This window comes from Hyaena hyaena, unplaced genomic scaffold (genome assembly GCF_003009895.1).
Source record: "Hyaena hyaena isolate Hyena2069 unplaced genomic scaffold, ASM300989v1 scaffold_138, whole genome shotgun sequence".
Lineage (NCBI taxonomy): Eukaryota > Metazoa > Chordata > Mammalia > Carnivora > Hyaenidae > Hyaena > Hyaena hyaena.
The window spans coordinates 354,746-381,819 of record NW_024080770.1 but is presented as its reverse complement, the minus strand read 5'-3'; the positions used below and the strand labels follow the sequence as shown (position 1 = coordinate 381,819).

The 27,074-nt window shown below is 52.6% G+C and overlaps 2 protein-coding genes across 3 annotated transcripts; both read left to right on the top strand.

The window, feature by feature from the left end:
- The first annotated feature begins 543 nt into the window (after nucleotides 1-543).
- Nucleotides 544-14,916, top strand: SLC35F6 (solute carrier family 35 member F6). 2 transcript variants are annotated; one of them, XM_039238352.1, is made up of 7 exons: nucleotides 652-724; nucleotides 6,867-7,049; nucleotides 8,663-8,735; nucleotides 9,489-9,660; nucleotides 9,890-10,102; nucleotides 10,892-11,002; nucleotides 12,437-14,916. In XM_039238352.1, the coding sequence occupies exons 4-7, from the start codon at nucleotides 9,498-9,500 to the stop codon at nucleotides 12,904-12,906; spliced, it is 957 nt and encodes a 318-aa protein (XP_039094283.1). In that variant the 5' UTR covers nucleotides 652-724; nucleotides 6,867-7,049; nucleotides 8,663-8,735; nucleotides 9,489-9,497; the 3' UTR covers nucleotides 12,907-14,916. The 2 variants fall into 2 exon arrangements, with proteins under 2 accessions (XP_039094281.1, XP_039094283.1); XM_039238350.1 differs by lacking the exon at nucleotides 6,867-7,049 and having other exon boundaries at nucleotides 544-724.
- Nucleotides 14,917-18,301: 3,385 nt separating this feature from the next.
- On the top strand, nucleotides 18,302-25,742 carry CENPA (centromere protein A). Its single transcript, XM_039238264.1, has 4 exons — nucleotides 18,302-18,539; nucleotides 23,188-23,297; nucleotides 23,809-23,886; nucleotides 24,178-25,742. Exons 1-4 carry the CDS (start codon nucleotides 18,449-18,451, stop codon nucleotides 24,310-24,312), a joined length of 414 nt encoding a protein of 137 aa, XP_039094195.1. The 5' UTR covers nucleotides 18,302-18,448; the 3' UTR covers nucleotides 24,313-25,742.
- The last annotated feature ends 1,332 nt before the right edge of the window (nucleotides 25,743-27,074 follow it).

Genomic DNA, 27,074 nt, shown 5'->3' with positions numbered 1-27,074 from the left:
CAGTAAATCCTCAGCAAACAAACCTAGGTCTTTCTGCTATGGATGCCTCAGAGCTGCATCCTGGGAATGCACGGAAGGAGCACTGGGGGAGGGGCTGTGTCAAAGGTACGGATCTGAAGGAGACTGAAGAACCTATGTTTAAACCCCCGACCAAAAGTGGACCACTCCACTTTTCTGGAAGATGTGACCAACACATCTCAGGGACAGGTTCCAGGCCTTTCGGGGTGGGGAGGGGAGGGGGTCCCTGTTCAGAAGAGATTCTCAAGAGGACGTTTCCGCTTTGTGGTTCGTCTCTGACATCATACAGCTCAATCTCTTTAAACGGTTTACAAAACGCTCCGACATCAACAATGCATTCTCGCCGCTTTTACAAATGGGGAGACCCGCGTCCGTGACTTGTCACTGTCACGCTGTAGGGACCGCCGCGCCCCGTACGGCTCAGCACCGGCTCTGCTCAGCTTCTGCACAGCCTCCCGGAGCCCTCATTGGGGGCGGGGCCACGGCGCGGGGCGGGACCGTGCGGGTCACGTGACTCCCGGCCCGGAAGCGCTCGCTCCCAAGACCCCCGGGTGACCGGGTCGGGAGCTGCTGCCTGGAACGAGCGCGGAGGTCGCGGGGGTCCCAGCAGTTTCCCTGCACTCGCCGCCATGGCCTGGACCAAGTACCAGCTGTTCCTGGCCGGGCTCATGCTCGTCACCGGCTCCATCAACACGCTTTCGGCCAAGTGAGTCCGGGCCTGGCTGGAAGGGGAGGGGGCTCAGCCGGACCGGCCGCGGGCCCGCGAGGGCGCCAGCGACCCCGCGCACCTTCCTCGCCCTCCTCTTCCTCGGCTCTCCTTTCCCGGCTTCACCCGCTCGCCCAGTTTCTCCGGTCGGTCCACGCGATTTGCGGGCCCCCAAGGGGCGCGAGGTCCGGGGAAATATGGACAGAGGCCGGGTCGCCAGCTGGAGGATCCGAGCCCCGGCTCATTTGAACGCTGAGTGCTTGATCCTGGCGAGTCACCTTCCGTCTCCGCGCCTCGGTTTCCTCATCTTTAAACGGAAGGGTTGTACCAGTTGCTCTGCCGCCCCTTCCAACCCCGGGGTCGGAGGCGGGCACCAGGGTGGGGTGAAGGGACCCTTCACTCGTGCACACTCGTGCACACAGGCTGCAGTCGAATCCATGCAGGCCGAGTAACCAGTGAGCGTGGAGGGCTGCGGCGACAGAGAAGGGGGTACCCCATGGGCTCCTCACAGAGGAGAGGTTGCAGCTGGGCCTTGAAATTTCCGTGGGACATCTACATGTGGCTGGACGTCGAGGCAGAGAAGAGCAAGGTCACATCAAAGCCTATTGTAACCAAATATTCAGGCGGGATCTTATCCCATAATCCAAGAAGGGCGTTTGAGCAGAGAGTGACAGGTTACAAATGGTATGATGAGCCCTAGGGTCAAGATGAAGAGCAGTTTGGTGCAAGGAATACCACTCCAAGCCTGTTGCATAGCAGATGAGGGAGGTAGCAAAGGAAGGGGCTGGTGGGAGAGGCCAGGGACAGAATGAAGCCATAAACCCTGACCCACAGGATGGAGCACCAGTGACCAGTCCAGTGTTTCTGCCTGGGAGAATAGAAGTGTCATTAACCCAGACAGGGAGGGCAGGTGGGCAGGGCAGTTCAGCGCTGATGCGTGAGGGTGAGGTGATTGTGGGACAGTGATGACAGTCCCCAGGAGGTTAGGGCTTGAGGACCCAGGGCAGTCATGAGGCTGAGAGGTTGAGCACAGCCTCCTCTCTGTAGTTTACGGGAGAACCTGGAGACAGCCCCTTCTCTTGACAGCGCTTTGTCTCTTGCTCTGCCCCCACTTCAAGGCAGGGCCCTCCTGTCCCCTCCGTTTACCATCTCAGAGCCCCCAGGGCCCAGACCCTGGCCTGTATAAGGCACCTACAGGCTGTGAGGCACTGTCTGGACTCAGGGAAGGAGGCTGAAGCAACCAAAAGAAAGTTTGAGATGGTTAGAATGAAGGTGAAGGGGTTAGAATATACAGGCTTGGCCACCACGGGGTCCTCCCTTCTCTGAAGGGAGTGGAGCTCCGGACGAACCCCGCTGTCCCTTGGTGGGCTGTGGCCAGCTATGGCTGTGCCTGGAGCCCGTCTCCTGGGCCCTGTGGCCTCCTGAGGATCCTGGCTTTTGCTGAGCCCTTTGACTGTGAAGGTGACTCAACATGAGAGCCTCCATCTCAGGATCTGAACACAACAGCCGAGTTGTCTGTCTGTCCATCTGTCGTACTGGCCAAGGCCTTAGCCAGGTACTTAGAGAGTGGCCATAGGTCTGCCAGGGCTTCTGTCCCCAAGGAGAGTTGAGATTGCCAGTTACTACTGGGGTAAACGGTGCTGACTCCGCTCCTTCCTGGGTGGGTAGGAGGCCAGGGAAATCCTTGTCCCCAGGAGGCCTTGCCCTTGGAGGCTGCCTCAGCGACAGGAAGGAGACTCCCACGTGAGCACCCAGCCCTTCGTCCTATCCTCTGCCAGGTCACCTGATGTGGGGCCTTTCAGGAGCCTCCCTACCTCAGATGGGCCACAGAGTTGGGCCCCAAACAGTATTCTGAGGCCAGACTGTGACACATGCCACCAGACTGTGAAAAGGACGCCCTCAGAGAGAAAATGGGAGAGAACAGCTAAGTACATCCTGATGGGAATTATCGATCTGAACTCACACTCTGACCTGCAGTTTCTGACAGGGACAGACCGACTAGAATGCAACCGCACCCAGTGCTAAGCATCTGCTGTCCAGAGAGGACCCCGGGCCTGGGCCTCATGCGGCCGCCTTTCATGTGTTGGTTTGATTCTTGTAACCAGCCTGTGAAGGAGACAAACTGGTTGTCCCCAGATAAGGAGCCTGAGGTATGAAAAGATGGAATTACTCACTTCAAGTCAGCTGTTAAATGACAGACTTGATATTTGAACCAAAGAGATATGGCTCAAGAATCCATATTCGCCAACAATATGGGATGAAGCTAGAGACTTCTCTGGTCATTTCTCAGGCTATTTAAAGCTGTTAGAAACATAGAAACCACCCATTCTCATCCCCACAATCTATAGCCCAGGGCCCATAAGAAGTTTCTTTCTGTGACCCAGCTGATTGGTGCCAAACAGAGTGGGGACCAGAACGTGGGTCCCAGCATTTTAGTCCAGTCCTTTTCCAGCGTCAGAACCCCAAAGCCCCTCCTTCTTGGGGACCTCCTGTTGCGTGTCCCCGGGCAAGACCAGCCGAGCGTGACCTGTGGAAGTTGTAATCCCGCAAGTGGCAGCTCCCCTCCCTGCCACCAGAGCGCCCTCCCTCTGGGACTGGGCAGCAAGCCTGTGGCCGGGCCCAGGGGATCCTGCTGTCCTCCAGCTTATTTCCCCCCTGGAGCCAGGGGCTGGCTGCTCACGGTTCCCATTTAGCATCTCCAGGAGCCTCTTTCGGTTCCTTGGCCCCTTAAAGGGAGCACTGTTCCATCCCCAGGGTCCAGGGGAGACTAAACGCAATGGAGGAGGAAGTGGGTGAGCACATGCCACCTGCTGCCCCGGCAGCACAGGGCGGCTCTCCCCTGGAGGGGGCCACTGCCCGCCCAGTGGGGTTGGGTGGGCTGCAGGAGGCAGGCCTGCCCTGGCTAGCACCGGGGCAGGGGTCACATACCCACGGGAGGGAAGGCCGCCCATCAGGTTGGCCCACTAGGGCTGTCCCCGGGCCTTGGCGGAGGGCCCCTCCCGATGAAGTAGCTGCTTCTCCTTTCTTGGCCACTTTCTCCCCCCTCACCAGGACCTCCTGCTGATGTGTCTCCTACAGACCGAACATTTCCCCCGCCTCAGCACTGCTGATGGCTGTCTGCCGAACCGGAGCCTGTCCTGTCCATTTCAGAGCCCCCTTTTCCTGAATCCAGTTGGGATCCTGCATGTAAAGAGCCAGGGTCAAGTAGATGCTCACTAAGTAAGGCTCAGATCCCACCTAAACCGCCGCAGGCTGTTAAACTCACCCAGCCCGGGATGGACCAGGGGGTGACTTCGCCTCCAACAGTCAGGCCCTTGGTGCAGGGACCCTGCTCGGAAAGTGGCAGAAGGCCTGGGACCACTGGGCCTCTATTAGGGAGGGACGAGTATATGTACTTTCTGTGCCAACTCTAACTTTTGCCTTGGTGGCTGCCCCTACCCGTAAATTCCACGAGACAGCATGGGATAATTGCTCCAGAGGGTTCCTTTACCGGCCTCAGGAGGGCCCTGTGTGGAGTGGAAAGAGTTGCAAGGCTTGGAAGCTCTGGGATTAGATGAGTCACAGGGCCTCGCCAAGCCTCAGGTCCATCTGTAAAATGGGCGTCATTTCCCCTACCTTCTACCCAGAAACAAAGTAGGAGCCATCTAAGATTTCGCAACGCTTAGTTGAGAGGGCTCATGACTGTTTATCAGTCACGGTGACACCCAGGGAGCAGAAAAGTCCTGTGGCCCTTCCGAAGATCCCAGGCAGGAGAAAGAAGCTGACTCACCAGGCTTGACAAGCCGGGGACGCCACAGGAAGTGGCAGAGATTCTGGAGGGGGATCGGACAGCCATCAGTCTGAGGGAGCTACTTCAGCCACTTCCTCAGTCTGTCCGCACCCACTGCCCTCACGTGGCTACGCATGCTTCCCAGAATGCTGAGCTTTGAGTTTGGCTGTGCCAGAGTGACTCACCCCCGGCACGGGGAGCCGCCCCCCCCCCCCCAAAGAAGCCAGTCTCCTCCAGCAGAAGGTACCTCCTCATGTAGCGTCGGCCTGACCCTTGTGGCGTCCCACAGGCCACCTGCCCATCCCCTCAGGATACAGGATCTAGAGAGAAAGGAGGGCCCATCAGCAGAGATGACCTCTCTCTACCTCAGCCAGGGAGGTGAGAAGAATCTGGAATAAGAAAGTGATAGGAGAAATTCAGGTGCTGAGAAAGGGGCACAGAACTAGAGGTGGAGGCCCGTGGGTGCTGGCCTTTTCTGGTGTCCCTCAAGCGCTCTCCGGGCCCTGGGTTCTCTGTCAAATAAGGTGCTTCCTGAGATGATGGTTGGGTTTCTTCTCCTGTATCAGCACTTGCTGGCTCTGTGGCCCCTCCAGCGGCCTCTGCTCAGCCAGTAGGGTGGATCCCAGAGAATGGATGCTCCCAGAAGCTTTCAGGCTGGAGCAGAGTGGCCCCATTAGCCTGACACCAGGGACTCCTGCTCAGTAGGAGGGGGAGGAAAAGGGGGAAGGGACAGAAAAGGACTTTCACTGACTACCTGGCATGGACCGGCTCTTACATATCTCATATTATGTGTTACTTTTGACAGTTCATCAGTGTTGGCCTTATTATCCCTATTTAATAGATGAGAAAACCATTCACTTGTCCTGCCTATGGAGGCTCGGAAGTTGTGAGCTTTCCACGTATTCTGCCACCTTTTCTGAGTACATGCAAGCAGTGGGTTTGGCGCTAGAGCTGGCCCTTTGTTAACTGTGTGAGTCTGAACCCAGCTCTCTCCACCCCTCTGTCCCAAGCCCTGAAGTCCCCACATGTAAAATGAAGTACTTGAAGGGCTCAGCACAGGCCCTGCACGAAGTCAGTACTCACTGAATTGTCCCTTTATAAAAATCTGTAGAGTGTTTTGCAAACAACAGCCCCACCTTAGGGCCCATTGCTGTCATCCCTCCATGAACGAGCTGGTTTGGTTCTCTGGTTCTGTGCTATCCGGAGGCCGTCTGTGCCGACCCAATGAGCTGAAGCCTGTCAGGACCAGGATGAGAAGCCTGACTCCAGCCCTAAGTGCCTACAGGTCTGAGCCCTTCCCTGCCTGCAGAGAGGCTGGGCAGGGCGGCCGGTCCAGACACCTGATCCCTTGGGCTGCAAGCCTGTCCCCGGTCTTCAGATACAAAAGGACTCCATTTCCCAAGCTGGGAGCACTGCCAGCCCCAACTTGTTGAGGCAGACCTACCCCTTGCAGAAGGCAAGGAAGGCCTTAGGGGCAGGGGAGGAAGCTTGGCTTCCGCTCTGCTGGCTGCCCACCCCTGGGGGCCAGGCCCAGCCATCCCCACCAGCAGGCGGCACTGCACCCAGGTGGGCGGTTAGGGCTCATGGGATGTCGCCTCCGGACTGTAGTACCTGCCCCTTTGCTTGGTGGAGTCTGCCAGTCCCGTGTATTCGGCCACAGAATGTTGGAGCTCCTGTATAGTAACGTGCCGGGAGCTGGGGGTCCAGAGGTAGAGAAGTTGCTGGATGCTGAACTTCCGCTCTCCCAAGTGACAATGACTCTGGGGCACGTAACGTGAGACGTGTAAGTTGTCGTTAGTGTAAGCTGCATAGGCAGTCATCCAGGGGGTGTCCCAGGATGTGGCTCTGCCCCTGGATCCGGGGTGGGGAGGGGGTTCTTGAGCCTGCCGTGTATGCTGGGTGTAGTACCGTGATGAGGAAGGGGCTTGCACGCATGCTCTCGCCCTGAGCTTCCAATTGACCATCATGGACTTGGCAGGACCTCCCTCATTCCTCCAGGAGGAGCCCTGGCTCCAGTTCCGGGAATTTCCGTCTCTGACTTGCCCTGGGGCAGTTGGCTCTGCACCTTGGTAAAGCCTGACCTCTTTACTCCCCCTCGAATCTCCTCTGTTCCTCTTGGGTGCCTCACCCAGGTCCTCCCAGAGTGGGAGTCGTTCTTCCTGCCTGCGGAAGCCACACCGTGGGTCTGTGGCCCCTACCTGCATTCCACGTCCTCTCCTGCCTGGGGATCCAAGAGCCCGAACCTGCCGCTAATCAGACAGGAATGAGACCCCAGAGAGTGGGTGGTTTCTGCATTGGGGGCTTTCTTGACCACATCGGTACTGGGACAGGTCACAGCCTGTCCCCTGACCCAGATTTCTCTCTGACTTCCAGCCAGTCCTGTTAGAACTCCTGCCCTCCAGCTCTCCTTTGACCCTCACCATTCCCAAGAACCGCAGGTCCTCCTGACTGCCCCTGCTGGCATCTCTGGCGTGCTGGGGTCTCCTGCTCACTCCCTGGGAGATAAGCTTGCTGCAGCCCTGTTTTGGTCACTGGCCCTGGGGAGTGTTCCGATCAGTGAGTAGATGTGCTCTCGCCCTCGTGGTTGCCGGGGAGCTCCATCACCATTCGGCCTGCCCTTCCTGCTGCGGGCACCCAGGGCTTACACCCTTGCCCCGGGCCAGTCCCCTCCTCACACTCAGGGTGGAGAGAAGTCGGGGCTGGCCAGGATCTTTGTCAAACTCAGGCCCTAACCAGTGGCCCATACTTGTGGGGGCACAGGAACAAAAGCCTCCCCTTGCCTTTCGGAACCTCAGGCTTATAGCAGAAATGAGCCAGCAGAGTAGGGCTAGGTACTACCATGTGGCTTCTCTTGACAGACATTGCAGGAAAGGACATTTAAGAAGAAGAAAGTCCTGGGTCTTACAATTTAGAGACAGCCACCACCTATGCCTGGGGTGCTGCAGAAGGAGCAGGTCCGTGGCCCACAGGACATTGCCCTGGGTCTGCATCAGCTTGAGTCAGCTTGTGAGACGACAGACGCAGTTGAAGCCATGTCAACTGCTGGCAACATGAAGGAGGGGGGCTCTTGCCAGGCTTAGATCACATCCACTCAGCTCAGGGCCTGGGCCCACCAGAGTGTTTTCAGAAGTCAACAGCCAGGGGAGGAAAAGATTAGGGGTAGCTGGGGCTATTCAGGCACCTTCAAAAGAAGGTAGAAACGTCTCCAAATATCTAAAGAACTTTCAGATGGAGGCGATTAGACTAGACCCAAGGGACCCAACAAAGCCCAGCAATGATGAAGTTCAGGGGCAGGAGCTTTCATGCACAAACAGCAGACAGTGCAGAACAATTGGCAGTGGCTGCCGGGGCACTGTGCCGTGAAGGGCTCTGGGCTTGTGGCTGAGGTTGCCAGGGAAGCGTGTGGGACTCAGTTATGCCATCTGCCAGGGTGCTGGCTGGGCGGCCATTTCACTAGAGCCACGCACTTGCCACCTGCTTTACAGTCAGTGCTAGAAAGACCTTCCAGACCTTCAGGTTATATGGATGTGACCAGGTGGCCTCTGTCACACAGTCCTCTCCCAGGGCCCAAATGCTCTTATAGACCATAGGCTCCTGATATCTTTGGTGCCATAGGTCCCTTTGACTGTTAAAGCCTGGAATATTATTTTAAAATATGCAAATAAAGGATAGGATTACAGAAAAAGCCACTTATGTTGAAATAAAGTTATCAGAACATTGAAAAAGCCTATTTGTGATAGAGTAATATGTGTGCATATGCTTCTTAACACAAAATGATAATTTTGTCTAATAGCTGTAATTTTGTAGTAGCGATGAGTGCAATCGGCACTTCACAGTATTGGCAAGGACTCAAACGGGCTGATGAGAGTAACTGTATTTGTGTGTGTGACAAAGTCCCAGGTACTGCAGGGCTGCGTGTCCAATTTGAGGAAATGCTATATTTTGGCCAAAGGTTTCCAGGCCCCCACTTCCTGTCCACTGTCCCAGAGGAAGACTTTGTGCTGTGGAAACTGGCCCCCTTCGAGGGGGAGTCTCATGCTGGGCCAGGTCCCCTAAGTCTGGCCTCTCAGGCACGGAGAGGAGCCAGCTTGTCCGCAGGCCCCAGGGCCAGCCTTGCGGAGCCTGCACACTGCCAAGGGTGTGACCTTCTCTCTCTCTCCCCGCTACAGGTGGGCAGATAACTTCACGGCCCCGGGCTGCGGAGGGAGCAAGGAACACAGCTTCCAGCATCCCTTCCTCCAGGTATCTGCCCGGGCCCTCCCTCCCCACCTCCCATCACCCAGGCCTGGGGTCAGGAGTGCCCCCCAGGCCCTGCTGCTTCCTGACCTGAGGTGGAGCCTTCCACTTCCCCCGGAGAACCATCTCCTTCCCTCCCTCCCTCCCCAGAACAGAGGGCAGAGTACGAGTGCCCATGGGAGAAGGTGGAGGGCACAGCCCCCTCTGGAAGGCCTGCGTACGTCCTGGCGAGCAGTCCTGGCCCGGATGCTGCAAGGCCAGCCCTCCCTCTTCCCAGGCAGGACACTTTTGGAAAACATCAACCCCAGGAGCAAAACCTGCTCTGCGTCCCTAGGAAGCCCGGACTCGGCTGGGATAGGACAGACACCATAAATGGAAAGCACCTTATTGCTAGACTGGGAAGCGGGAGGCTCGTATTTCAGCCCCAGCTCTGCCAGCACACTTGCTCTGGGACCTTAAGTTCTTGAGCCTCTCTGGGCCTCCGTGTCTCAATCTGGAACTTGACCAGAGGTTGGCCTCGAACGGTGGTTTTCAGACTGGGCTCTACACAGCCTTAGGGTTTCTATCAGGATGTTTCTAGAGCTGAGGGCTTAGACCTAGGAGGTAGTCTCTGGCCTTCCACACACAGTAGCTCTACCTTTGTCTGCTTGAGGCTTCAAGTTTATAGATAAGCTTTTGTTTGAAGAAAGGCTGTGCTGAAATGTTGTCAAAGGCAATTCTCCTTCCGGCTCTAAACTTCTGGGGTTCTGTCCCCTGCAGGCAGTGGGCATGTTTCTCGGAGAGTTTTCCTGCCTGGCTGCCTTCTACCTGCTCCGGTGCAGAGCTGCGAGGCACCCAGAAGGCAGCATGGATCCCCAGCAGCCCTTCAATCCCCTTCTTTTCCTGCCCCCAGCCCTCTGCGACATGACGGGTACCAGCATCATGTATGTGGGTGAGTAGCTAGGCCAGGCTGAGAAGGGCCTGGGGGGGCCACCAGTGAAACAACCAGCCCCACCCCAGCTCACGTCACTCCTCCCCCCCTCCTAGACTTACATGCACTCACACACACACGATTTACTGAGCACATACTATGTGCAAGGTGTGTCTTCAGCCCTGAGAACACCTCAGTGAAAGGATAGTTTTGGCCCTCGGGAGCTAACATTGGGTCTATCTTCTTCTAGCCTTGAACATGACCAGTGCGTCCAGCTTCCAGATGCTGCGGGGAGCAGTGATCATATTCACAGGCCTGTTCTCGGTGGCCTTCCTGGGGCGGAGGCTGGCGCTGAGCCAGTGGCTGGGCATCCTCGCCACCATCGCAGGGCTGGTGGTTGTGGGCCTGGCCGACCTTCTGAGCAAGCACGATGATCAGCACAAGCTCAGCGAAGTGATCACAGGTGCGACAAGGGCCGGGGACCCCGGGGGCTGCCCATCCTGCCCTGTCCTCCCCGGGAGCCCAGCACAGAGTCAGTCAACAAACTTTTGCAAGCTCTTCTGTATGCCAGGCCCTGGGTGAGGGCGCGTGGGGGGCCAGCCAGCCGACTGGGGCACACACCTGCCCTCGAGGTGGTGGATAGAGTGCACAGGGGCGCAAGCAGCATGACAGAGGGGTGGCTGAGGAGTGGGAGGTCGGGAGGGAGAGGGTCTGTACCATGAGAAACACACAGACTGTGAGAGAAAGGGAACGGGTTTCTCCTGAACATTTACCAAGTACCCAGCCCGGTGTGAGTGCTGAAGACCCCTCATCATCGTAATCCCCATGTCCCAGAAAAGAGGCCTTGCAGCCTCCTCTACAATGATGGGACCCCCTCTGGTCCTCTGAGGACGGACTAAACCAGAAATGTCTATCGCAGAACCTGTGCTTCTCAAAAGACCTTCTTTATACTCCGTTGTGCCACTCGCAGGCCCAGGCAGGCCTCTGGACCTTCTGGATCCTGGGCCCAGGGTGGTGACAGTGCCTGCCCTGCCCCTCAGGGACCAGGAGACCAGGCATGGGGCGTCCTGACTGCCTCATGAACCATATGGTACCCTGCAGGAGTCAGGGGCTATGGGGGTATTTGTGTCCCCCTGGGAGCCATCTAACCTGGCACTAGGCCTGCCACCCTGCCACTGGGCCCATGGCCGTCTTCTGTCCCTGCCCCCTGGCCCCGTGCAGCCCAGCCTCACCCTGGCTCACTTCCCCACAGGGGACCTGTTGATCATCATGGCCCAGATCATCGTCTCCATCCAGATGGTGCTAGAGGAGAAGTTCGTCTACAGGCACAATGTGCACCCGCTGCGGGCGGTTGGCACTGAGGGTACGTGAGCACAGGGGCTAGGAGCGGGGCGCTACTGCGGGGACACCCCAGAGGGGACGAACAAGCAGGAGCATGGGGCAGGTGCCGGGGTCCATGGGGAGGGGTTGAGCCCCGCCCCCCATTCCTCCCTCCCTTTACCTCCTGCCTGTTGACAGCTACTCTGATGCCTGAAGGGGACGCCGCCCAGCTCTAGAGGAACTGGCCAGCAAGGAAGGACCATGCAGTGCATTTGAGCTCAGGCCGCTTGTGCTCTAGCGATATGTCACTTGCCAAGCCCCTCTGAGTGTCTTCACAACAGGGAAGGTGGCATTTGAGCTGCAATAGGAGTGGAAGGAGGGAACTCCAGACACAGGAAGACGTAGGGAGCTGGCTGCGACTGTCAAAACCAGTGAGGAGTAGTTGCGTGAGATACAGGTTTGATGTTGACAGTGCTCAGGAAGTGAATGGGTCAGGGTCTGATCATGGAGAACCTCGAATGACCCGGAAGTAGATTTAGACTTTAAACAACAGGCAGGGAGGAACCACCAAAGGTTTTTATTTTTTCATGTTTTATGTATTTATTTAGAGATAGTGAGCATGCTCACGTGCCAGTGGGGAGCTGGGGGACAGAAAGAGAGGGAGAAGAGAATCCCCAGCAGGCTGCATTCCGCCAGCACAGAGCCTGGCGTGGGGCTATGTCTCACAAACCATGAGATCGTGTTCTGAGCCGAGATCGAGTCAGACGCTTAACTGACTGGGCCATCCAGCCGCCCCGGAAGCACCAGAGGTTTTTGAGCAGGAAAGTGACTCCCAAAGCCTTTAAGTGTTAAAAATGAAACCAGCAGGGCAGATTAGAGCGGTCCTAGCCAAGTGTGGCCTGTGGGCCAATCAGGGCGCTGCGGGCGCCTGGCCCGGTGTTCATCAACCCGATCATCAACTAGTTAATCAACTACGTCATCAAGCAGTTTGTTTGTATCCACTCATTTTTTTTTTCTTTGCAAGACGTTCTGAATGAAGCAGCACGTTGGTTTACATTCAGATCCAGCTCCTGGTCACAGGCGTGGCACTGAATCAGAGAGCCTGGTTTTCCACCCTTGCGAGAGCAGCGTGGTGGCGGCAGCTGCCGTTCTTTTTTAAATGAATACAATAGAATTTAAAAGCGCCAAGAACCCAAGAACCTTGCGAGGGTGGCCGCTGTTTTGTGAAAGCGTGCCTGTGTGTACGTGCCTGCGCCTGCACACACCCATACTGGTCACAATATGAAATGTGTTTCTTACTCTGGGTCCAGACAGAAAACGTGACTGGAATGGAAGAGGGCAGCCGGAGCCCACCCAGTGGGCGGCTGCGAATCCTGGATGATCGGGCAGCTCCAGGTCCTGAGAGGGAGGAGCTGGGAGAGGTGTGGGAGGGACACGGGGGGGGGGGGGGTGCAGCATACTTGTCCCACTGCCGCAGGCCTCTTCGGCTTCGTGATCCTCTCCCTGCTGCTGGTACCCATGTACTACATCCCCGCCGGCTCCTTCAGTGGAAACCCCCGGGGGGCGCTGGAGGACACGCTGGACGCCTTCTGCCAGGTGGGCCGACAACCGCTCATCGCCCTGGCGCTGCTGGGCAACATCAGCAGCATCGCCTTCTTCAACTTCGCGGGCATCAGCGTCACCAAAGAACTGAGCGCCACCACCCGCATGGTGCTGGACAGCCTGCGTACCATTGTCATCTGGGCGCTGAGCCTGGCGCTGGGCTGGGAGGCCTTCCACCCGCTGCAGATCCTGGGCTTCCTCATCCTCCTGATGGGCACCGCCCTCTACAATGGGCTGCACCGGCCACTGCTGACCCGCCTGTCCCGGGGTCGGCCCCCAGCGGAGGAGGGCGAGCATGAGAGGCTGCTTGGCGGCTCTCGGACTCCCATCAACGATGCCAGCTGAGCCTCCTATGAGCTCTGCTGCTACCTGGATGTGCCCTGTCCACCGGCAGACTGAGGCCACACGGGCTGGTGAGCCTCCAGTGCCCTGTCCCCAAGGCCTCACCCTGCCCCTCCCCGCAGACCCCCAGGGCAGCTGCTGCCACAGAAGACGACCAGACACCCAGGTCCTCCTTTGTCACGACCCGCTGCATCCCCCACGGGCCTGAGTGCAGTGACCCACCCCTGGCAGGCTCCACCCAACCCCCCACCCCCCACTGGCTCCTGAAGCCCTAACACTAAATCATGATGTGGGATTTCAGGAACTAACAACCCTAAGATTTCCTCCTCAATCATAAGCTAAATTTGGTTCTCCAAAGAAGAGAGGTCAGTGAGCCAATTCGAACCAGAACTAAGCACCATATTTTCTAAAACGTGTAGACTATTCCCTAACCCTGTCTGGAGACCTAAGTTTTAGCTAGGCTGTCCCATAAACCCAGCGGAAGTTCCCCCAGCCCATCACCTAGTTGCTCTGGGCCTTGGTGTCCTCTAGAAAGCAGCAGGTGTAGACGCTGTGGCTTCGGTGCCTTCCAGGCTCAGCTGGGCCCATTCCGGGGGAAATGAATAATAGCCACCCCTTCTTTGGAATTGCGCCTCCAACCCCTGCCAGTCTTGGTGTTCTTGCTCACAAGCTCAAGGCCTCCCTGCCTGGCAGAGATTACGTGGGGAATTCCAGGCAGCCCTTAATAGCAGCTTTTATGAACTCCTCACCTTCCCTTTTAAAGATGAGAAAACTGAGGCCCGGAGATGTGAGTTGTTTGGCAAAGGGCTCTCCTGCTGTGACCCGAGCCATGCAGCCACTTGAGCCGTGATCCCATCCGGAAACGGAGCACATGGACCTCATCCCCACCCCCAGCAACCTGACTCCATCGATTACCCGCCAGGGTGATGAATTTACCAGGACTCCACCATTTAGGGTAATTCTGGTATCCTAGGCATGTGTTAAAAGCTTAACTTTTCCCATAACAGCCTGACAGGTGGGTGCAGATGAGGAAACCATGGCCCAGAGAAGGTTAGGTGGCTTCCTCACAGAGCCAGCTTTCCAAGCGAGGTCTGCCTGATTCCAGACCTGCAGCCCCACCCACCATACTGGTTTGTCTGGGGTCTTTAGGGTAAATTTCCCAGGGCTGAGTTAGAAGCTTCGTGCCCTGTCATCTTCCCTGTAACCCCACCCTGAAGGGAGGGGACTGGCACTGGGGATGCCAGGGAGCTGAGCAGCCCTTCATTGCAGAGTTCCTCACTCCATAGCAGTTTCTGGAACCTCGGACCGTTTTTCCGGGCAGCTCCATCACAAAAGAAAACACCAAATGCCTTCCTTAAAATAGATTCTGGGGGAAGGGATCTTTGACAAGCAAAGCCTTCAGGCTGTGTGGGAATCAGCAGGTTATGAAGGTTTTTGGGGATAGGACGGACTCTCCCTACCGGCAGCTCGGAGTCCCAGGGGACCCTGAGCTTCCGTGGGCCACGGTGTCAGCGAGTGCGTGGGCGGGGGGGGGGGGCCTTCAGCTGCCCTGTCCAAAACCTGGGGCCTTAGAATGTTGTGTTAAGCTTTATTTTTAAAAACAAAAGGGAAATGGACAATGCGGGCACTTTTTTTTTTTTTTTTTTTATGAGAGGGAAAGAGCACAAGGGTTAAACATGAGGCCGGCCCTGCCTCTGGCAAATCACTTTACTTCTGGAACTTGGGTCTTCACATCTCCCAGATAGGAAAACCAGCCTCCGTCTTGCGGAATGAGCATGAAAATTACATAAGATAATAAATTGAAGGTGCCTGAAAAATGTCAATGCCCAATGGAGCGTCATGTAAGGCACTGCCCACCAGGGTGGTCCGCCAGGGGTACAGAAGTCCCAGCAGAGGCCCAGCGCAGAGCATCAGTTTTGCTCAGAGGGGAAGAAATGTTTGTTATAATTCAGCGTCATGGAGGACAATGTAAAATTTACATCTATTTTAAGACAACAAGATGCCTCAAGAACATTTGACGGGGACAGTGGGTTCACTCTCTCCTGTTGTCAAGGGTGCTTCGGAGGGTGAGTTCCAGAGGCCTTGCTGGTCATGTGGGTGGGAGGGTAAGGGCCACCACTCTCACCAAAGCTGGAGGGTTGTGGGGAATATTTTCAGTGAGTAAGGGGGTTCTGAATGGTGGAATTTTGATGTGAAGGTTCTGAACCCCCAACTCAGAATTGACTGATAATGGACTTGTGTAAACATCAGTTCAAACTGATTAATTTAACTGGCTGCATCGTGGTGGACTGCTTCACCCATTCCCCTCCCCCTCCCCCCCCCTGCAGAGTTGGAGGGAGTAGGGGCTTCCTGCAGGAAGCCATCCAGAACCCCAAGTGGCCCTCTGCCTCCTCCCCTCCGGGAATCTGCCCACAAGGCAGACATTTAGGACCAAACCAAGTGGTTTTATTTGTCTTCCCTTTGTCCAAAGGTCTCTGCTCCTTTAACAAGCAAACAGCATTCAAAGAGGTCAGAGCTCTGATCTCTGATGAGGACAGTAGGAGGAGTGGAGCAAAGGGCCACCTGGTATAGAGGAAAGAAGCAGGATTGGAAGTCAGAGAGCTGTGTCTCAGCCCCACCTCTATCCTGGCTGGGTGACCTTGGACAAGCCATGCTACCTCTCAAGACCTTAGCTATCTATGAAAAGGAGAGGTTCTCCTCATTACTACATAGGTACACCTCCCTGACCTGCTTACAAATTGACCTCATTGTTTCATATTTGCCTTGGTTAAGAACCCTTCTGGCCTTTTGTTAACTACATCCTTTCAAAACTTAAAAGTCAGCAAGGAGTTTCCCCTAGCCATAAAAGTTCATAAGTCACCTTTCTTCAATAGGAACACTTGTCAGAAGATCTTTAGTGAAGGATTACTATCCCAGGATTTTACTGAGTTGAATTGAGAGCTGATGTGCTCCAAGGACTGTGGGTCAGTGAAAGAAAACAGGAGACCAATGTCTGGAAGGAAGGAATTCCAGCAGCACATGATGAGCCTAAGAGGCCTTTGAGATACAGAGGAGGCAGTGCTACTTGAGCTGGGTGTTAAAGAACAGGAGTCTCCCAGGCCAGCAGGGGTGGGGAAGGAGGTATTCCCGGAGAATGGAGCCACTTGTAAAAAGCACAGAAACACATAAGTGATGCATTCAAGAACTGTAAGTAGGTAGACAGGTATGCCTGGCAATAAGCATGCAACACTGAAAGTAGCCAGAGTCAAGGATCAGAGAGGTGGGCAGGCACCCAGATGGTGCTGTACGTTTTAGACTTTACTGAGGGATTAGAACTCAGCCTGTAGACAGTAGAGTACCACATGGAGTTTTAGGCAAGGGATGGGCATGATCCAAATTGTTGTTTGGAAAGATCACTAAAGGCAGAGACCAGTAAAACAACGTTTGATTATAATTAGAGTCTGAACTAGAGAAACGGTGGAGAGGATGAATACAAGAGCCATTCAAAGACTAGGCTTACATTAGAGAGCCCTTGGCTGACTGACCTTCTGTTGCATAAAGCACCACCAAAAGTTTGGTCTTCTAGACCAGACTGCTCACCCCATTCCCCACTAACACCAGTGGACTCACTGAGTATCCCCATGTACAGCTCCTTCCCTTTTCTTTCCTTCATTACTTCGCTCCTTTTTTCTCCTCCATCCCCCCCTTTTTTCTTTTTTTTTAATATATTTTTTAATTTATTTCTAGGAGAGAGAGAGCGTGAGCAGGGAAGGGTCAGAGAGAGAGGGAGACACGGACTCTGAAATAGGCTCCAGGCTCTGAGCTGGCAGTCAGCACAGAGTCCGACGTGGGGCCGAACCCACAAACCGTGAGATCATGACCTAAGTGAAAGTCGGACGCTCAACCGACTAAGCCACCCAGGCACCTCCCCCTCCTTTTTTCAATTAAGTAGGCTCCACACCCAACGTGGGGCTTGAACTCATAATCCTAAAATCAAGAGTCACATGCTCTGCTTACTGAACCAGTCAGGTTCTTTCTTTGCTCTTTTTTAAAATTGTGGTAAAATATACGCAACATGAAACTTAACCATTTTGAGTGTTATTAAGTGCTCAGTGGCACTGAGTACATGCACGCAGTACAGCATCACACCATCCATCTCCAAACTCATCTTCCCAAGATGATAACTCCCCATTCCTCCTTTTCCCCCACCCCTGTCTACCACCATCCTACATTCTGTCTATAGATTTGACTCAAGTAAGCGGAATTATACAATATTTCTCCTTTTGTGTCTGTTTCATTTTGCTTAACACAATGCCTTTAAGGTTCACTCATGCTGTAACGTGTCAGAATATCTTTTTAAGGCTGAATAATACCCCATTGTACATACATACCACGTTTTGCTTATCTATTCATCTGTTTGGACATTTGGAGCTGTTGTGAATGAATTTGTTGAGAGCATCAGTGAACAAATACCTGTTCAAGTCCCTGCTTTTGAGTGTATGCCCAGAAATGGAATTGCTGGGTCATATAGTAATTCCACATTTAATTTTTTTGGCCAGTCAACATACTGTTTTACACTGTGGCTGCATCATTTTACATTTCCACCAGTGAACAAGGGTTCCGTGAAATCACTGATTTTAAAATGACATTTTCCCCTGATTACATGTTAACTGCAGAACGTTTAGAAAATGCAAGAAAACAAAGTGTGGAAAATAAAAACCCCTTTTTTCTAACTACCCAGATGTACATTTGCCCTGAATGCGAACTATCCCCAACAGGAAGGGAAAGGGGTCGTTTCCCTAGAAGGATTCTCTTGCAGTGTTGGAGAGTGTGGTCCAAGACCTCATCGTCAGAGCCCGGGTCCTGGCTGTCCCACGACCCCAGTCATCAGTAGCGTCCATGCAGTTAAACTGGCTTCTGAGCCATTTTCGTGGGGTGTACCTGGAAGGGTCACAGGGGCGACATATGGTTGTCACATTCTCTGTGAATCTGCCTCCTCATCTTTAAAAGCCACCTCAGTGTTAATAGGGCAAAACATAAAATGTCTGAGCAAAGTGATTTTTCTAGAGAAACGGGTTCTACTAACACACCATCTACATCTTCAGAATAGTTTCCCTCTTTGGACCATGGGGCACCCGAGGGCGAGGATTTGATCCCTCAAACAGGAGCACCAGTGACAAGCAAGCAGAGAGCGGAGAAGTTCCCGCCTCCTTTCATTTCTCCAAGTTCCCATTGGCTGATTCCCACTGTCGATCCTTCACGTCCCCACGCTCTCCTCTTATCACCGCGCGCCGCCGGCCTCTCGTCCTGTGCTCTCATTGGTCCTCTCCGCAGTCGCTCTGCGCCAGGGGCGTTCCAGAGGCAGCCACTGAGAGTTGTTGAATTCGGGTTTTAAAAAACGCCGCCAGTGAATCTTGCGACCGCGGAGGTTCCGGGAGCGGCCGAGCACGCACCCCATCGGGGCTCGCGGCCAGGACGCTCCCGGGCTTCCCCCGGACGCCAGCCTCTGTCCCCGGACCCCGAAGGCCGCGAAGGAGCCGCGGGGCAGCCACTCTCGGCGCCCGCCATGGGCCCGCGCCGCCGGAGCCGCAAGCCAGAAGTCCCGAAGAGGCGCGCCGCAAGCCCGACCCCCCGCACCCCCCGGCGGGGCCCCTCAGGTAACCGGCCGCGGCCCCTTGCCCTCGAGCTCTGCAACCTGGCTGAGAGGTGGGCACGGCTGATTCCGCGTGCCCATTTCACAGAGTGAACACCGCGCTCGCGTGCGTAGTCCCAGGTCCGAATCTCCGGACTTCCGGCTGGCGCTCCTCTGCGGGCAAGCAAAACCGTGCGGCCGTAGAGCATTTGCTCCAGCCGGCCAAGTCCAGGTCCAGCGAGGGACCGGGGGAAGGCAGTTCCGAGGGGGAGAAAGGCCTGGCCCCTAATATTAAGTCTTACTACTACTACTAGCATTTATGGAGTACTTACCACTAACTGGGCCTTGTGTTCAACTCTTTAGGCGAATTACCGCAACTTTATATTGTGCCCATTTTACAGATGAGAAAACTGACGCGCTGGCAGGCCCGGGAACTTGAACAGGCTTGCTCTAGCAGACAGGAGTTAAAAAAAAAAAAAAAAATCAGTGTTTGTACTTTTTTAAATTGCAAAATTATTGTCTGCTTTTTGTGACAGTTTCAAACAACAATTCTACTTTTAGAATCCAGGTATTGTTGTATGTGTTTTAGATTTTGTTTTTTTCTTCAGTGAGTGGCTGTATTGGGGCCTTAAGGGGAGTGTTCTCACCTTATTCTCTTCCTGAGATTATGGGCTGGGAAAGAAAACTGGTCTATGGTCCCTAGTTTCTTTCTTTCTTTTGTTTAATGTTTATTCATTTTTGAGAGAGAGAGAACATGAGCAGGGGAGGGGCAGAGACAGAGACGGAGACACAGAATCTGAAACAGGCTCCAGGCTCTGCTGTCAGCACAGAGCCGAACACGGGGCTGGAACTCCGCAATGGCGAGATCAGGACCTGAGCCGAAGTCGGACACTTAACTGACTGAGCCACCCAGGTGCCCCTGCGGTCGATAGTTTCTGTCCTGCAGTCGGTGGATGGGAGACCCACGGGGCAGAGCTGAACCTTGGTGCAACAACTGCTTTACTTGTCTTCTGCCGCATAGTTAAGAGCAGGGTGGAAAAAAATAAATCTAATGGGTTATTTCCTTTCCTAAACATTAATAACCTTTGCATCCAGGCAACTTGCTGAATTCTCTCCTTAATTCTAACTAGCATTTAGTTGCTTCAATTGAAATGTTTAAGTAGGCTATTATAGTACCTACAGATAAGGACTTCTGAATCTCCTTTTTCATTTTTATACATTTTGTTTCTTAGTGTATTGTACTAAGGAGGCCGTGAGATTAGTATTGAAATACGAGCAGGGTTTTGGCCATCCTTGTTCTGCTTCTGATTTTAACGGGGTGTTGCTGATGATGAACTTGTCTCATGCTTGCGTCACTGAGGAAATAAGAAGCCTCGAGATTGGATTCCCCTTGTCTTCTCACAGCAGAGAACCCAAGGCATCCCCTTCCTATTAAAAGCTACTCCTCCTCCGTGGGCATGTTGGTCGCATTTCTCACTGCTCCTGGGCTTTCTCTTATCCTCTCCACCTGCACTTAGAATTACATTCTTACTGCTTACATTGGCATTCTACAAATGCTCATTCTGTCTGAATAAAAAGGGCAGGGGTATTTCCTGCCCCCACATTCCTCGCCTCTCACACTCCCCGTTTTTCTCTACTGCCTTTCATAGCTAATTTTTAAAAAGTAGCCATATGTAGGAGTACACACACATGTGTCTCCCCTCTTCCCAGGCACCCTTGAACCCATTCCAGTCGGACTCCCCACAACTACTTTCCCCTCCTTCTAGTGCACTTAAAGTACTCTCATCAAGGTCACTGGCTACTTTAGTGTGCTAAATGCAATGGACACGCTGTGTCCTTTCCTTGCTCTGAGAAAGAAGCATTTGACACAGTGGGCCATTTTCTCCTAGGCACACTCTATCCCCTCGGCGCCCCTGACCCACACATTCTGCTGCTTGGTGTATTTTACTGTCTGTGCCACCTCTTTACCAACTTATTGTTGGACTTCCTCGCTGTCCGGTTCCTTTCTTTCCCGCCCCCAGGGGGACTCGTCCATTCCTATGGCTCTAAACACCTCACCTCCATGCCTCCATTGACAGCGCCCACATTTACATCTCCAGCCCAGATCTCTCCTCTGACTCCAGACCCCTATGTCCAGCTGCCTTTCCACCTGAGGGCTCCAGGGTCTGCCCAGTAGAACACATCTAAAGCCGAACTTTTATGGGGCTTCTGGGTGGCTCAGTCGGTTGGTGGGGCATCCGACTTGGGCTCAGGTCATGATCTCACAGCTTGTGGGTCAATCCCAGCATCAGGCTCTGTGCTGACAGCCAGCTCAGAGCCTGGAGCCTGCTTCGGATTCTGTGTCTCCCTCTCTCTCTCTGCCCCTCCCCTGCTCGCATTCTGTCTCTCTCTGTCTCTGAACAATAAATAAATGTTTAAAAAAAGAAAAAAGTAGGCTCCACACCCAACAGGGGCCTCACATTCACAACCATAAGATCAAGATGCTCCACCAACCGAGCCAGCCAGGTGCCCCCCAACTACCGAATATTTAGTCCCAGTTCTTTTCCACGATCTCTGATTGGCTTTCATAACCACTTGTTCTGGGCATAGATTTCATGCCTCCTCTCACCCCTCTGAGGTTATTACACACATTGCTCTCAAAGTCTCTTTTTTTTTCTCTTCACTCAGATCCCTCCAGTATTGGTTATTAGTTGAGTTTGGTTCCTTCCATGCTGTCGTCCTTCTTAACACTGGTGATACCGAGTTGTGCTAATAATCTTTCCATTTTCTGTGACTGCCACGACTGTCTGTTACAGGCTGCCCCCAAATGACTGGATTGTGGACCAGTGGTCAGGAGGGGCAGATGCCCGTAACCTGACTCCTGAGCTGGAGGCCTCCCTCTTTCTCGGAAATGTCCCCAGGTCCCTGGACACTGCCCATTTCTCTGACCCACATTCCTCACCACCAGAGAGAAAGTCTCCAGTGCCAGCTGCATTGCACAGGCCTCTCTGGGTTGTCCCCCTGTCCCCATCCACCCATGCAGCTCTTCTAACACTTTGTAGTTAGTTCACTATTAAATCCATTCCATGGAACTACTTGGTTTGGCACTTCTCTCTTCAGCTGGGCCTTGAATAACTTTTTTTTTTTTTTAAATATATTTATTTTCTCAAAGAGACAGAGACAGAGCATGAAAGGGTAAGGGGCAGAGGAAGAGGGAGACAAAGAATCGGAAGCAGGCTCCAGGCTCCAAGCTGTCAGCACAGAGCCCGATGTGGGGCTCGAACTCACAAGCTGTGAGATCATAACCTGAGCCGAAGTCAGATGCTTAACTGACTGAGCCACCCAGGTGCCCCTGGAATAACATTTCTGAAGCAATTTTATCCTTCAAAATGTTCGTTTTCATGGGCTTTTTTCTTTTTTTCTTTTTTCTTTGTTCAGCTTATGAGAGGTTCATTCATTTTTGTTTGTCCTTGGTTTTATGTACCTAGCAACAGTACTGTTTTTTGTTTTATTCTTTTTTTCATTAATTTATTTTATTACCTTGAATATTTGGTGTCTTCTTTTGGTTTATTTTCATAATTCTGTTGTTAACACTTGCATTGAACACTTGGCTGTCTTTCAACGTCCTTGTTCTCTAAGAGAGAATCAATCTGGAGCCTTTGCGTGTTCTTCTAGTGCTATTTAGCTATAGCATAAGTTTTGAGACGTAGACTTTTGATTCGTTTCTTTTTTTTTTAATTTTTTTAATGTTTTACCTATTTCTAGGAGAGAGAGAGAGAGAGAGAGACAGTGTGAGCAGGGGAGGGTCAGAGAGAGAGGGAGTCACAGACTCTGAAACAGGCTCCAGGCTCTGAGCTGGCAGTCAACACAGAGCCCGACGCGGGGCTCGAACCCACAAACCGCGAGATCATGACCTAAGTGAAAGTCGGACGCTCAACCGACTAAGCCACCCAGGCGCCCCAGACTTTTGATTCGTTTCTAAATAATCTAATTTCAATTAGGTTTCCTTAAGTTAGAAGATTTTTTTCCTTGTGTTTTTTAATTTCAGATCAGAGAGTCTGACTTTTTGACCCTACTTCGGGGAATATTTTAAGATCTTTTTTCTTTTTTTGTTGTTGTTGGAACCAGGCCAAAAGCTCTGACTCCATTACCCCAGTGACCCAACACTGGCACTGAGTTATGCCACCTCTGAGGCCCCTCATTGGCCACAAATAAGCCCTGGCTAATTGTCTTCCCCTCTCAGCCTCAGGATAACCGAGACCAGGAATTGTGCTACGTAACCTCTCCAATTCTTTCCAGCTCTGAAAAAAAAAAAAAAAAAAAAAGACCTAAACACAAACTCAGTTTCCAATCTAGATGGCAAAGATAGAAGAGATGCCCAAAGTACTGCAGGGCTCAGAGGAAGAAGGTAACCCATCAGTTTGAAGGGGGCTGGGGATCAGGAAAGGCTTCACGAAAGAGTTGGCATTTGAGATAATACCCTCAAAGGATCACCCCTTCCTTTAACACATATTTACTTGGCATCTATCTACTATTTCTGGTTGCTGAAGATAATGGCAGGAAATAACAGACCAGAATCCCCACTTCTGCAGAGCGTATTACAGACTAGTGATTTGACAGTTTGCCTGTCTCCGCCAAGCTGTGAGGTACCACCTCCTGACCCTTACACTTTATGACTCAACTTTTTTGCTCAGGCACTTCTTCCCGTCAGCGCGGTCCCCGGAGATATCGGGTTCTGAAGGAGATCCGAAAGCTTCAGAAAAGCACAGACCTGTTGTTAAGGAAGAGCCCCTTTGGCCGCCTGGTGAGCTCCACCAACCCCCGTGCTGCCTTCTTTCTTTAAATTCCGAGGTATTGGGGACCCTGTCATCTCTTGTCTCAATGGCAAAGGGTCCTCTCCTCTAACCTGGCAGAGGATTTTTCGCCTTTTGAAAACATGAGCCCTCCAAGGGCTCCTTACAGTTCTTTATGGAATTAATTTCTAACCCCACGCCCTCTGAAACTGTTCTTTGGTCATAGAAATAGGAGCCCTCTCATCCATCCACGCTTTGATCCCTCTCCCTGCCCTGGGAGACTGCCTCCTCCGCTCCCCACCACCAGTAGGAGACCGACCAGTTCCTCAGCTCCCAGGAGTTAACACGGGCTACTGGTTAGGTTCTAAGATTAAGGGCCAGGAAGGTATAACAGAAGTGAGGATTCATGGAAACTCATGGAGAGAGTCTATCTTCGATTGAATCTCTCTTCTTTAACTCTTCACCCTTCCCCACACTCCCCTTCTCCCTTGCTCCCTCCGCCCCATCCCCACTCCTTCACAGGCGAGAGAGATCTGTGTTAAATTCACTCGCGGTGTGGACTTCTGCTGGCAAGCCCAGGCCCTGTTGGCCCTACAGGAGGTAAGCAGGGGCCCCGGGGCCACCTGGGTGAGGATGGGAGAAAGGCAGCCCGGAAGGCCACGGCGCTGCCGAGGAGCGTCAGGCACCGACTCTTGCCTCTTACCTCCGGACAGAGCATCAGGGAACACGGGGTTTGGAGGCCAGATCCTCATTTGCTGGTAGCAGGCATCCCAGGCAGGCTTCACCCTCGTTCCCTGGAGACTAGGCGCAGCGGGGCTCCAAGAGCACAACAGCACATGCACGTCCCCCCTCCTGTGGCCGCCAGCTCTGGACTTGTCTCTCTGCCCCCAGGCTGCGGAAGCCTTCCTGGTTCATCTCTTTGAGGACGCCTACCTCCTCTCCCTACACGCCGGCCGCGTCACTCTCTTCCCGAAGGATGTGCAGCTGGCCAGGAGGATCCGGGGCATTCAGGAAGGGCTTGGCTGAGCCCCGCCGCCTGTCTCCGTAAGCCATAAGCCTTTCCTGTCGGCCAAAGAGAGAGTGAGAGAGCGAGCGCTCACTCGATCTCTCCGGGGAGGAAGCACCCAGCGTCTGTCGCCGGGATGGGAGTTTCCCTAACGGACGTTCCACCCTTGGTCCCTTGCTGTCTCAGCCCGCTTTGTTCTCTAGGAAAGGTTTGACTTGGTTTTAGCTTGAGTGCCTGGGACTCTGTGGCTCATGTGCACTTTTGTCCCATGTTGAATAAAGATCTTTATTTAGTCATGACCAGATGACATGAATCTGTCAGAGTTCAGCCTCTGTTTCACAAGGACCAGATGACCCATTCTGATTAAGAGAAGGTTTTCTTAACTTTGGAAAATGCTTTGTTTGGTATCAAACACGATGCCTGAATTTCGGGGATGATACCAGGGACTCTGCCCGGAGCCAAGAACCGACGCACGGAGTTCAAGGAGATGCCTGGGCTCGTTTCGGAGCAGGGTACCTGTTGCTCTTGTTACACTGGTTGTTTTAAGAAGAAGACTGCATGGCTTTCCTCTGTAACAGAGGTGATCTCTGACAACACCAACATCATGCCAAAGGACTGAGAGTTATTTTTAGAGAAAGAGACTCCAAGGTTCACTTCAGTTGGCGAATTATTCACACGACTGCAGAATGAGTTTGAAGACCTCAGATTTTCAGGTTATGGGAAAGAAGGGTATTTACTTATTGTTTTAGATCTTCCTGTACCTTTAAATCTTTACGTTCTGATGTTCTGGTCCCTCTTAGTAAATTCCTATCAAAGTCATTCAGAAATTCGAGCTTGCAGGTTTTATTTTCTTCTTTTTCATAAACCATAGAAGACGTGTCTTAATTTTTACACTTTAGAATTTTTCATTCCAGGATTTTAAAGTGCCTTTTCAAAGTTTTTACAAAGGCGTTTTTATAACTTCTTTGTGGAGAGAGAATAAAAATAAGAATAATTCTTTAATGACAAAAATGTAAAGCAAAGCTACTGTTATAGCATTAGAGACGCGACGTGTTGTGTGTATGAATGTTCAGTTCTTCATTTGTACGCTGTTTTGCGAGCAGCCACTACTTAAATAAGAGAATTGAGGGACGTGTTTTTGCCTCCCATGGAGTAGAATATGTGTGAGCGGATAAAAACCTTGCCCTTCTATTGTAATAACTGAAAGCAGTTTAAGAAGTTACCAGAGAAATGGAAAGGTCGGCTTTGAGATTTTGCCCGCGACGGAAATGATTAGCAAGGGTAGACTTCTGACAGTGATATGTCTGGCGACCAAATTCCAGGACTAGCTGAAGGGAAGGACCAAGTTCTATCACTGAATAAACTTTAACCCTTTGGAAAAACCTTCCTGTTCAACATCAATTCCTATTTATGCAGACATTTGAATAAAGCTTATCTATCGATGAATATATTTAAAATTCTTGTCAGAGTTTTATTAATTAGAAGGCTATAGTCTTCCTCTAGTTTTCTTTCATTTGACACCTCTGCTCTCTTAAATTGTACGAAGCAGGATTGCCTGGTTGGCTCAGTCGGTAAAGCAGGCAACTCCTGACTTTAGGGATTGTAAGTTCAAGCTCCAGGTCAGACATGGAACCTTCTTTAAAAAAATTTTTTTTTAATAAATAAATAAAATGTACTACCCAGGACACACGTACAACACAGGTCACACGCCCAGCAGGATACACCAGGTAGTACTTAGAGGGTCACATGAGAATAAATAGTTTAAATCATGATAATGGGGCACCTGGGTGGCTCAGTCAGTTGAGCGGCCAACTTCGGCTCAGGTCATGATCTCACAGTCCTTGGGTTCGAGCCCCGCGTCAGGCTCTGTGCTGACAGCTCAGAACCTGGAGTCCGCTTCGGATTCTGTGTCTTTCTCTCTCTTGGCCCCTCCCTGGCTCATTCTCTGTCTCTCAAAATAAAGATATAAAAAACAATTTTTAATAAATGAATAAATCATGACAATGTCATATAATACTGTTACAGTTTACTGTAAACAGTACTTATGTTGCTGGAGTTTTGTGTTTATTTTTCTCGGTGATTCCATCAATACCTTTAATCTTTCCATTTGATTTTTTAATTTCTGCTTTCACATTTTTAATGTCTAAGTACTCTTTATTTTTGAAATATTTCTTTCTTATAGCATCCCAATCAGTGTTCACTCAGAGAGAGAGAGAGGAAAGAGGGAGGGAGGGAGGGAGGGAGGGAAGGAAGGAAGGAAGGGAGGGAGGGAGGGAGGGAGGGAGGGAGGGAGGAAGGAAGCTGCATATTCCAACAAGGAAGAACTTAGTGGAAAGGAATGGTTAAATGATGCCGGGGCACCCATGGTCCACACCAGGGCTGCTCTGCCGGAAGCACCCCCCCCACCCCCAGCGCCTTGTTAGCCACACTGTTGCTACTGAGCAGGAACTCAGATCCCCAAGGACTCCCTTGTCCTCTGCTGCTTCTGCAGCCACAGGCCCTGCCAAACCGCAAAAGACAAATATCTCCTTTTTCCTCCCACCTTCCAGGCCCCACCAGCATTTTCCAGGGGCAGAACCAGGCGGGCACAGCCGCAGGAGAGCCTGGGGATACACTGGCCCCCCCTCACCCCTCTGTGTTACAGACAACTCAAAGGGGCGAGAAGGGAGCCTGGAGCCTCCAGAAACCTCATCTGCTCACGTCCCAGTCTGGTTTTGTGGGTGTGATACCATTTTAAAGGTCTAATGTTTTTGTTTTGCCACATAGTAACTAACTCTTTCAA